The sequence below is a fragment of the Sander lucioperca genome, chromosome 6, assembly GCF_008315115.2.
Source record: "Sander lucioperca isolate FBNREF2018 chromosome 6, SLUC_FBN_1.2, whole genome shotgun sequence".
In the NCBI taxonomy this organism is placed as follows: Eukaryota; Metazoa; Chordata; class Actinopteri; order Perciformes; family Percidae; genus Sander; species Sander lucioperca.
In genome coordinates, this window is record NC_050178.1 from 32,281,432 (window position 1) to 32,294,362 (window position 12,931).

Sequence of the window (12,931 nt, forward strand, 5' to 3'; positions counted from 1 at the left end):
ACCAGCTGAAAAGAGGATCTGCAGCAGTGAGAGAGAGCACTGCAGTACAACACAAATATGGTGTTTTTTGAAAATTAAACCATGTAAACCTATTCTGGTACAACCTTAAAATACAATTATGAACCTGAAAATGAGCATAATATGGCTGCTTTAATGTTGTTGTTAAGTGTTTGTTAGCTTGTTAACGTTTCCAGTTAGCTAACGTTAGCCTGTTTAATGTTAACGTTACAGGAGACAGCTAACATTAACGAGTCAGAAGCCGAAGTTTGCATTTACAGTGAGCGAGCTGACGATAGCATTACATTTGAGTCGTAAACTCCGCAACAGCTCAAACATGTCTCTGACGTTAACACTAAACATTACTTCCTCCTCTTCATCCCCTGTGGGACATAAGGCTGCAAAGAGATCTCTCCATCGCATTTACTCCTTGGCAACATGCAGCGCATCTCCCCATGGCAGTCTTAAATTACAAAGCAAGCACTTTATTTCAATGGCTACTTTTTAGGTTTATTGTTTTCTTAAAATTATTTAAATGTGTTGACAAAGTACATTTTGTGATGACCTGATTATATCTGTCTTATAATATGTCAGCAAGCAATGCATCATCAAAGCTGTGTTGTAGATGTTGATGAAAGCCTTTTTACCCTTGCATAGTTAACCATATGCAGTGCACCCATCCATATGATGCACATTGCACACATAATTTGGGTGGTATGAATGTAAGATGATTGCAGAAGTGACACTGATCTGTGTTTGTTTATTATTTTTAAAGAAACGGCAGAGCAGATTCCGAAAACAAATCCAGCGTGGCAGGGTTTACATTTTTATGAATTAAATTGAGGCAGCAAAAGCAGTATCGGCTCCAAATATCGGCTCAAGAAAATCGGCAGCCCGTATTGGTCATCGGCTAAGGCTGACGAAAAAAAGAAATCGGTATCGCCACTAAAAACAAAATCCATATCGGTCGATCCCTAATCATTTTCAAAACATTCAAAACGGTTAGGATTTTATTTCTGTTTCAAAATGCAGCAATAAATAACATTAAAATATAGAGTGTTCATGTAATTTCTTACATTAGCAGTGAAATTAATTGCATAATCATTGTGAAACCGTGATTATTTTTCAGACTATAATCGTACCAACAAAATCTATAATCAGTGCATCCCTTAAAAACAACTACGAGTTACTACGTCTCTCAATACTTTGAATTCCAGTGCCTGTCTGTGGCTCTCAGCCCCAAGCCTATTGAAGACATGCATCTTTAAAAACATGTCACAAAAATATAGTCCTTTAAAAAAAAAAAGCCTGAGTAATTTCCTAAAACAGCTGGGCAATGTAGTTTTTAGCAAACATAGCTCACACTAGAGTAAATAGTGTATTTGTTGGGGACTATTTCCTGCTGCAAATTTGGTGTGCTGTTGAGTATTTAAGTCTTCAAGGATGGTGCATATGGGATTAACAATGAAATAAAATGCCCATATTTATCTTAATGAAGGACATCACTGAATTTCTTAAATAATCAAAGTGACTTGACATAGTGACATGGTGACCCTTTACACAACATGAGAGATTACTTAAACAGCAAAATATATGTCATCATACTGGCTAGATTTCTGCATTGTCAGAAGTCAAACAAACTTCTCTTGTGTGTGATATTCAAGGAAATGTTTTAGTTTCATCAGAAGAACTACTTTTCTTTATTGGCATTTTCTCAAGGAAATTAGTCATCAGCTGCAGCATTTTTTCATGTGAGTGTGTAGGCAGACAGGTCCACGACCTCGTGCCGTGGAGTAACCACAGACCTAATGAGTGCACGTGTGACAAGTTGATGGGGTTTGGTGGTTTAAAGTGCTGCGGAAATACAAAGGCAAGGAAAAGATTCTAGGCTCGTTTAGAAGAAATGGGTCATTTTCAACTAAGGTCGTACACTACACATTTACAATAATTTACCTGGCTGAACTGTGCTTAGAAGAACTGAGAAGGCAAGATGCTTTTCACTAAGGCTGAGCAATTTTATCGATTCTGCGATATAAATCGATATTTCTTTTCCCAAGAAAGTATTGATTTTTAAGCCGCGAGTATCAATACATAAGTCCCATTCAAATCCCCCGTGTTTACCCCCCGTTCGCGTTGCAGGAAGAGCGATTTGGTCAGCCAGCCGCTAGTGTCGCTGTAGAGCAAGTTACCCGTACTTTACATTACATGTCATTTAGCTGACGTTTTTATCCAAAGCGACTTACAATTGCTATATATGTCAGAGGTCACACACCTCTGGAGCAACTATGGGTTAAGTGTCTTGCTCAGGGACACATTGGTTGATGTATCGCAGCGGGAATTGAACCCAGATCTCCCACACCAAAGACATGTGTCGAATCCACTGCGCCATCACCACCCATACTAACTTTACACAGACGCCGACGTCTACGGGCGCTGACACACAGAGCCGATTATCAGCCGTCGGACCATCTGGCGAGGTCAGTGACTCGAGTCTGTTCAGTGTGTTCCGTGCCGTCGTCCGTCCGAGGAGCCGTCGGCCTTCATTTTGGCTGATTTGACATGCTCAGTCGGAGACAGGGCAGTCGGGACTCAGCCGGAAATGGGGAGCGGATGAGCCTCTCAAAATCTGACGAAAATCTTTTAAACTAACCTTTGTCGATCTGAAATGAAGACAGATTCAGCAACTGCATGGCCTATTTCTCTCTTAAAATGTTTTCAGAAACACGTTTCGGTGAACTATTTTAGTACAATATGAGATCGTATTCTGAACAAACCGCCATGACCGTCTGGCTGTGAATTTCCGGAGAAAAAAGAACCACGTGACGCATTCGTCCAATCAGCTGCCGGTTCTCATTTTCTGGGAAACAATCAGACTGTTAATGGAAACAATACAGAGCAGCGCCGCCTGCTGCTATGGAGACGTATTACGTGTTTTGCGCACGCGCAGAGCGTACGCTCAAGTCGGCGTTTCTTCGGTGTGTTCTGAGGAGAAGCCATGGTACTATGTTTACTTACCTGGTGGCTAGACTGGCTACCTCATATGTTCAGTGTCAAGCTAAAAAAAAGCTGTCAAAGAAACTGTTGAGAACAGGCCACTTGCTGCACTTTCTAACTCTCCATTGTTAATTGCAATACTGTACTTTATTTACTTTTCAAAGGCTTGTAAGCTTTCAATAAATGGAACTAATTTTCGCAACACATCTTTGATTCATTTTTTCCAGCATTTGCAAGCTGTAGACTCTCTGTCCAGTCAGACATATATTGTGTAATTGATGTTTTTAGTTTTCAGTTCAATTAATTAAATCCAAGTAAATGGAACACTCACAAGATGTCACCAAAATCACTGTCCCCTTTAAATCTTTCAGAAAATGATGTAAGTGTATCGAATTATATCGAATCGTATCGAATCGTATCGCTGGCTGAATATCGTGATATATATCGTATCATGAGCTGAATATCGTGTATCGTATCGTGAGATTAGTGTATCGCTACAGCCCTACTTTTCACTGCACTTTTGCTCAGGGGAATTGACACATTGAACTGACCAACCCAAACATCTGATAAAAATGTGCTTAAAAGTTTTTTGACAGGAGGATAATGAGCTGCATTCATTTATTATAACATTTTATTCACCATTACATAAGGTGTATTTTAGTGTGTGTCACTGTGAACGTGCTCTCACCACTCCATGACAATAAGCAGACACTTCCTGCCCTGATAGAGGTTCTCATAGACATCAATGATGCACACAATGTTGGCACAAGGTGACGCCCTCCAGTGAAGCTCCACCTCCCTACGGGCCTTGGCACAATCCTGCAGCATCTGGACAGAAGGACAGAGACAAGGAGGGTGAGGCTGACTCACATCAAATATAAACATAATAGTTCCAATTATAAAATATACAAGTTACCACTACTGTTTAATTGCCCATTTCCTTCACATAATGATTACTGGGCAATGTGAAAGAACTGGACCCCAGGTAATCTGTCTCATGGTTAGATTAATAACACACTAATGCACTTAACAGAAGTGCAGTGCTGCCATCAGCTGGCAGAATGTTGAAAATATGTTTGTAGAGTTTTTCCAATTTGGTCTTTTGTGAATGTAGCACCCTCTTTGTGTGTCACTAGGTCAATACACCATTCAACAAAAGAACCTGCAATTTAAATGATATTTATCTAATCCATTGCTGCTTAATTATTAATCACTAACAGTAAAATGTTACTCTTACTCGACACCAGGAAGTCAAACTAGAGGGCCAGTTGCAGAGAAATATTTCTGAAACACGCAATTCAGCATGCTGCTCAAGGACACTCCGGAACCCTGGCCTCGTGGTACCTGGCATGACTCAGGCCTTATGGCCAGGTGTAATTAAATTCAGTATTGCACTGCTCACAATTTTTTGTGGGTATATTGGTAAAATAAAGCAGTCGGTAAGTATGAGTTTTTAAAATTGGGTTTAATAAACAGAAGAACTTACTTTGGACAGGGTCATGTATTATGACCTTACCTTGTAAATAACAGCAAATGCCACAGTGATCATTACAGGAAACTAGCTGTCTCCTTTACAGTAATAAAACAGTTAAATATACGCCTGGACTTCTGAACTACGAGCTTCAGCCTGTCTCAAAGAGTAAATATAAGATAACCATCTTGTCAAACAGGAGACCATATTGATTACACAGCTACACCTTAAAAACAGACTGTAATGAGAATTTATTTGAATTTAGAAACAAACATGAAGGTATAGGTAGAGCTGTAACAACTTGTCTCAGTAATAATTGCGATTAACTATATAATTGTCTCTTTCAGTCCAACTTAAAAATATTTATTTATTACTTTTTCAAACAAATTCAAGTTTTGAATGAATTCCAGGATACATCTTTTGGTTATATCACCGTTATGTGACCACGGCCTATAAAGTAAATCAAGCCTCTTTATTATCATAAAAAAGTATTTTTTTCTTAAATGAACATAAAATCAGCGGATTTGTCGGGCAGATTTTGTGCCAGAAACACAAGGGTTCAATATCTCTGGCTTGACTCACTACAGCCCAGGATGTTTAGAGTTGACATGGCAACAAGTGACAGGTGCCTCTAGCTAGCACAGCTCAACGGTCCGACCAATAATCACTTATATAAATACAATTTGGCATATCTAAACAAAATCAACAATTACCATCAACAGTCATACACCCTAGGACCTGAGCAAATGTTAGCAATTAATTGCGGTTAAACAAAGAAACTGATTACTTCAAAAAATTGCTATTAGACAATTAAATAACTGTTACAGGCGTATAGGCCTAATGCATATTCATTTTGTATGCAATTTTCTACGACTGCCATCATCCTTTTTTGGTGTTATTTACTTGGAAAGCAGAGGCCACACTTTAGTTTTCCTTTGCTAAAGAAGATATCAAAAACACAAATAATTCAGTATTTAAGGTATGAAGAAATTGACTCATAGTAGATTTGTACAACTGTTCAGTAGTACAGCCTCTCATAGTATATGTTGTGAAGTACAAGTGACAATTTAATGTTAATTAAGCGCTAGCGTTTGCTCAGATTTATTTATGCCGTACGATATACAATAACACAAGTGAAACCGTAAAATATCCTCGTCAGTCAATGGGAAGAATTCAGCCTTGTAGCTTTGACAATGAGTCATCATCGGTCTATGGTGTGCTGTATTACATTCCAACTCTACCCACGGTCACAACACAACACTGGGCATCGTTCCAGCAGGCAATGAGAGCTGGGAGAGCCAGAGTATTCAAAGTATGCTGTCTGGCCTGGCACACAAAAGTATGTTAACATGCACATAAGAAACCAGATTACTCGGAAAAAACAGGTTACATTGGCCAGACAACGCGTTTACATGCACTGTGGTAACCTGGTTACTGTAAAGCTGCAGATCAGTTATAGACTTCTCCCCTACCTTCTTATTTTTGGAAGCATTACTTCTTTAATATAACTTTTAGTGATAAAACATGCTTTCTGATTTTTAAGGCACAGTGAGAGGACATGAGCGAGCCTGCAACTGCAGCAAGCGTTGTCTGGGTGGAGTTTTCGACCAATTCATCGGCATTGCCCTGACTGCCTATTACCTGAACAAGCTACCGAGGCGACGTCGTCAGCAGAAGTAAAACTATATTTGCCACTATGGTTAAACTTTGCAAATAATCCGCAGTTCACATGCGTGCCAAACCGTAGGGGCTGTCTTGCACGATTTGGAGAAAAAGTCATATTGCGATTTACAATGCTGCAATTACAGTTGCGATATGATGGTATCATGAGTTTACTTGATCATCAAGGAAAATGCAGAAAATGAGCTACTAACATTTTTAAATGTGTATTTTTTAACTTGAACATTTAAAATTAAACAAAGTAATACATAAACTAAAATGTGCAATACTTTTTAAAATAACAATTTAGTTTAAAAATTAAATACAAATTCTTATTAAATTAATACATTTTGTATGCCCTTATAAACGATCACATTCAAGATGGGTGTAATATAATAACTAGTGATTAAGTTACAAAATATATTTAGTACAACCTCAGTCTGCATGCTCTGAACCCCTTTACACTTCTGATAGTCACGTGACCATACGCGACACATGTGCTACTGCCTACACAGACTGACAGGTTACTGGTCATCTTTTGTGGACGTTGTTGCGAGGGGTGCGCTTAATACATCCATGGGGTAGCGTAACACAGAAGCGTAAATCAGGCACAGTGTTTCCTTTAGGATTTTTTTTTTAGCAGTGGGGGCAGATCTGTTGGAACCCACCCCCCCAGTCCCGCGTCCCGCCGCCAAATGTTTTACATATTAAACGGAACTGACACTTCGCTGCAACACAAACAAATATATTTATTCACCTCTATTCACACACGAGGCATATTTTCATTTTGTTTTGATTGAACTGTATTTTTGAGGAACTGTAGGTCTACAAAATGAATTTTACAAGAAATTCTTCATAGGGAAACAAAAACCCAAAGTAGGCTATAGTATGAAACCATTCATAATGAAAATAATTGCATATTTGCCTCAGTGGCAAAGTTGGCAGCCTTGCTGTGTGCATTTGATTTTTCTTGGCTTTTGAAAAAATAACTCCAAGGCTCGGTTATAGGGGAATTCAGAAAGAGGTGGCCCATTGATGCTGAGTAGCATACATGCTGCTAGATGGTCCCCCTGTGGCCTGTTCCTTAACACTAGAACGGCCAGAATGGTCATTTTGACCGTTTTGAAATTTATTTGTGTAATAACTTTGCTAAATAAAAAAATACAATCCTGCTGGTACCTGATTTTTCCTAAAAGAGTCTGTATTTTCATTTAAAATTGTTTTTATATACATACACAAAAGGCAAAGAAAATACAGTCACTTTTACCTATTTCGGCCATACACGGTCATATTGACCGCTCAGATTTTCGCGGCTTTGTTTTTAATCTTTTGTGTGGTTGAAGATGCATCTTGGTTGCTTAGTAATAATCATAGTCTCTGTCAGAGAAACATAACTAGCGGTCTCAAGTAACAAGTGTGGGCATCACCGATGGGCCGAAGGCAAAGCCAGAGTCGGTAACGTAGGCTACTATGGAGTGGATGGACTCTGTTCTGAATCAGAAGAAAAGCACTGGGCGCTCACTCTGTGAAAGGCGCGGTAGACGTAGATGGCCAGTAGCTGTCTACGTGTTCATATAACTTTATCCATGCTTCAACAGGCTGGAATCATTGCGCACATCCTCTCCAAGGAGTGCACCAGCTGTAAAATGTCCCGAAGGAAGTTCATGCAGCTACTGCCAGAGTAGCTGAGAGCGGAGTTTCTCTAACCGTGGCGGACCGCCACTTGCCAATCAACAGAGGAAACACTGAGGCATTAGTGAGAACGGCAGGCGAGTAAGTGACATCAATGCCTGAGTGGTGAAGCAAGGTGAGCGGTGTCGGACTTTAGCGTAGGGGCTGTGTGAGAGAAAAGCGAGAGGAAAAAGAGACAGCAAATACGATGCATTTATTATATACATTGCACATGAAAACTTTTTGGTACTAGAATGATAAAATCAATTGCTTTTTCAGTCCACTAGGTGGTGCAGAGACATTTATCTTTTTGGATAAAACAGATGTTGACAAATTTTCCTTTGGGGACATAATTTGGCATTGGAAAAAAAATTTAATACATTGCAATATATAGCAGAGTATCGCAATATGTTTAAAATCGCAATATTGTATAGTGACACAAGTATGGTGATAAAATTGTATCGTTGGGGCCCCTGGTGATTCCCTTCCCTATTGTGGGGTGAGTGACTGACCAATAAAAAGTGACCGTCTTTGTTACCAAGAAGAGTTGGGATGGCGTAGTGGTGTACTATTCTCTGCTTTATCTCAACAGTCAACACACAGCACAGTTCAACCACCCTTTGGGACAGAACAAACAAGGGTGGGTCTTATTTTCTGCGTCACAGCAGAGTGAAAAAACACCCAAAAAGACAAATGACCCTTTGGATACAAAGGCAATTGACAAAATTGATGCACTGTGATACTTTTACCCTCTATAATGTATTGACATAAGTACCAAAAATGTTGTGTACATTTTAAACAGTAAAAATAGATAATTTACAAAGATTTTGACAATGAAACTGAGCCACAAAATCATGTGGTAAATGTGATAATCCATTTATCCGACAATATTATTTTACTACTGGGAGGTATATCTTCTTCCGCTACAGATATGAATGATATAAATGGATTTATAAAAGTTTAAATTGCAGGAATGAACAGCAGCATTTTCTGCACAATAATATATAAAAAATATTCTCAAATAGTCACACTGCGCTGCAGCGCAAACAGCTTGATGACGTATCTGGTATCTCTCCAGTTAACTGTTGGTGTGGCCACAGCATCTGTGCCATAACAATGTATCTAATAGGGCTGCACAATTAATCGCAATTGTATCGAAATCACAATATGGACTAGTGCAATATCCAAATTGTAGGAGGGCGCAATATTTTCAATGTTAATAATTTTCAATGAAAATGAGAATGATACAAAAACCATCATTCCCTCCAATATCGGGAATCATATTGCAATATCAGTCAAAATCATCGCAATTAGATATTTTCCTCATATCGTGCAGCCCTACTATCTAATATGTAATAATATAACAATGTATGTATGTAAATCTTAAGCACTGTATGACATTGTTTTCCCTAGTTTTATCATTGATGTGCAACTTGATAATGTCACAGAAATTGAACTGTGCAGGGCCCAAAATGGTTTGATTGCCAAAACTGACAGAAAAACGATTGTGCTGCCTTGTGGCTTCTCAAAGCCGTCTAATTATATAATATGCATACATTAGGCGCAAAACTGGCCCCTTAAATTAGTTTTGTTGCAAAAACAGTCCAATTCACAAAGATCAGCCATAATAGCTACATGCAGTTAAAATGAAATTATTAGCGTCTTTAGAGAGTTGGTGGTTATCAGGCTCATTTATAAATAGTGTCCTCCATTTCAAATCATGCCATCTTCGTCTGAAAGATGTGTTTGAAAACACCAACAGCACTGACAGCATAGACATGATGTCATCCATTGGTTTGTGGACTGCTGTTTTGAAGCCAGCAGTTTGCATTTTGGCCGTGACCGTATTTGGACAAGAGGGTGGAGCTAGGGAGGATGACGCAACTAAGAGTGTGTTGTGAACGCTAAAGAGGAAAAGTCGCAGATTTTCAACCAGCTGACGCGAGTCATCCAGCACAGTTTTACCGGCGGGTGAACGGGGACCTCTGGGTACTGGCACTGTTCATCTGCATGTACGCAGTAGGATTCTGGACATAAAAAACTGATGCATCCAAAAAATGTTCAAAAACTCCTCAAAGTGCTGTTTTTATTGTAAAATCCTTTCTCTGTTCAAAGTTCTGTTATCTCCCCTACCTTATAGCTTACCATCACAGGCTCAGCATTTGCTAAGCACTACTAGCCCAAAGATATTGCCTGCCTGACTGCATCTGGAATCACAACTGAGTCAACAGCACCACATCGGGTCCATGTGGGGGCAAGTGGCCAGATAAACTCTCTTAAACATCTGTGTGTGTGGAAGGATGAGTAACACTTGTCAAATGTCTTATTGCACATTGGGTTTCTTTGACTCGTGATTTTAAGGCTACACACAAACACATTTACAATAAGAATCGTCGGATTCAAATTTGCCAAATTGTTGCTAGCTAATAGCCTTTAGGTCTTTGCATCAACTGCAATGCTGTCTCAATTGACATCACTAACTAATAAATAATAGTAAGTAATGTACAAATGTTTAGTTTTATAGATTTATTTTATAGGTTTATAGACGTTTACTCCTTGACCCTTTGCTTCATGTCATTCCCACTCTCTCTTCCCTTTCATGTCTTCATCTGTCCTGTGAAAATAAAGGCCTAAAAATGCCCCAAAAAAAATAATCTTTTTAAAAAAAAAAAAGTTTAGTTTGCTCAGTTATGCACAAGGAAGTTTTGAGATTTTTCAGAATTGTTACCCTGGTGTAACTGTCATTGCCCTGATGAGGAACTAAAAGATAAGATATATGCATGCACTGGAAACAAGAATCATGCGACAAAACTAGTATTACCACATCTAACTATAGCAGACTTCCCTCCGGCAACAAAGACTTCACACCGTCTTCTTAACACATGCGCAATCGTATATGCGCACGAGAACACACCCCCATGATTTCTGCTGGGGCTTGTGTGACTGCATAGACCTACATCTGCTGTTGGAAACTGTGAAGCTTTTGGAGAAAGAGGGAGATGGGGGGGCAGATGGGTACACAATACACTTCCTCTAGCAATTACAAAAGCTCCCGAGCCCGAGGCATGACTGTGGGAGGTGGGAGGGGAGTAAGCTGGAGGGGCACCAATCCTCCACCTGCCACTCATGAGCCAAGAAAAGTCCAGGGTCGATATGGTGATGGGGCAGTGAAATTCTGTGGAGGAAAGATTATTGAGGGGTGACAGGTCAAGCTTGGCTCAATCAGAAAAGCCGCTTAACCTGACAAAAGTGTTTAACAATAACATAAGAGAAGGTGTCTCTTTGTGTATGTGATTTGTTCATTGTGCACTCAGTGAAGAGCAAACATGTTTGTGTGTTAGTAGGACATGATCTGATTAAAGACATCTGCTAGGCCACAAGACCAACAGATACCCGTGTGTATGTGTGTGTACACTGGTATTAATCATGTATTGTGTGTTTTTTGTGTACATTCGCTATTGCAGTGATGCGTTGCTTCTTCACCGCTGTAAGAAAAAAAGCCAGTGTTTCCCACACATGCGCCGCACTATCAACACCAGCCGCCGCACATTGCATTTCGTTATTATTTTTTTAAACGCTATTTATAAACACGTTCTTCTGCATTTCCTTTCCCTGCTCTCCTCCATCTCTCGGTCACTTGTGTCTCGCTCACATACACAGACACACAGCTCCTCCCACCGTAGAGTGTTTGGTGCTTTCAGGCAGCGCGGCAATGGTTATGTCCTTATGTCAAAGAAGTTATGTTTAGTGTTAAGGTGAGGGTTAGTTGCCTGTAAGGCAGCGTTGGAGGCTTAAAACACCATCGAGCCCACCGTGCGCACAGCGTCTGTCTCCGTAAAGGAGAGAAGACGGCTGGCAAAATTCACAAGTTTCACACAAAAGATTGGTATCTATCTCGTGAACACCTTTACACAATCACACATTCACAATCACCAACCCGACTCGTAGCAAAAAAGCGATTGTGCCTGCTTTAGAAAGTTAACTAGTCGCAAGTTTGCGGTGAAATGCAGTTGGGTTGTCGAGGTCAAAACACTATATGTAGCAACTGTGAATCAAACAAACGTATTATAAATAATGCTATGTCATTTTTTACTCTCACACTGAATGTTTGCTGCTTCAATCTAGATGAGTATTGAAAAGTATTTTCCGCGACTGAAAAAGGCACGTGTTGAGGATGAGAACCAGCCTGAACCGGAGGTATCAGTCTGAAACAAAGCTGAACAGTCCGACCAGTGTAATTAGTTATGTTATTAATTTGTTTACAATATTTTCAGGCTTCAACCAGTGAAAGACAGGGTCAGGGAGAGAAAGAGATAGATTTGTTGGGCATTGATGTAGGAGAGGAGGACAGCATCCAACAGCATGTCCTCCTCAGTTTATGGTACTTGATTGTTACGAAAATAAGTTGTATCGTATGAACTGAGCAGTGATGCTAAATAAATAAACTACAGACTAAAGGCATTTGGCATGTTTGACACCCTATACCTCTATCTGTCCCTTTGAGGTGGCTTCACTAACTCCTCCCTTCTGACACCTTATGCATCGTGTTGTAAAATTCCCCACTGATCCTGATGCAACAGATGATACTTGGCTTTACTGCATAATACAAACAGACAGGTGTGTTATCCGATTTCAAATGACAGGAGGTTCACACTGAGCAGGTGATTTGGCCCGATCATAAGTCTTGTGTGACTTGGGCAAATAAACAGTGCAATACAAACCAGTTGCCAGGCAACCAGTGAAGACTTCAGGAAGTTATTGGTCTCAGCCCCAACATTATGGCACATAAACCCCCATAAAACTACAAATTGATTAAACATGTTTGAGATGTTGATTCTGTTACCTTTTCACGGGCTACCCGTTTCCTTCTGCATCCAGTCTTTAAGCTAAGCTGACTAGCTGGCTCAGCTTAACATTTACCATACAGATGTGAGAGCAGGGTTTTCCCTGTCACACGGCTCAGGCCCAGCGCCTAAGTGTTTTTTTTGGAGGGGTTAGCAGCCACGGAGCTAGCAACAACTTTTAGCACAAGCTCACTAACTTAAGGTGGGCTGACTTTTAAGGTGGACCAGCTATTCTGATTTCAGTAACAAGGTGCCCCTCCAAGTTTTGCTTTAGTGATCTCTCCCTCGTTGCAAC

The 12,931-nt window shown here is 39.9% G+C and overlaps 1 protein-coding gene across 1 annotated transcript in view; it reads right to left on the minus strand.

The window, feature by feature from the left end:
- mapkapk2a (MAPK activated protein kinase 2a) overlaps positions 1-12,931 on the minus strand; it is a 40,821-nt gene that overhangs the window by 12,321 nt on the left and 15,569 nt on the right. Inside the window, exon 2 of the mRNA XM_031323066.2 lies at positions 3,680-3,819. Coding sequence (XP_031178926.1) covers positions 3,680-3,819 — 140 coding nt within the window. The remainder of the gene's footprint in view (positions 1-3,679; positions 3,820-12,931) is intronic.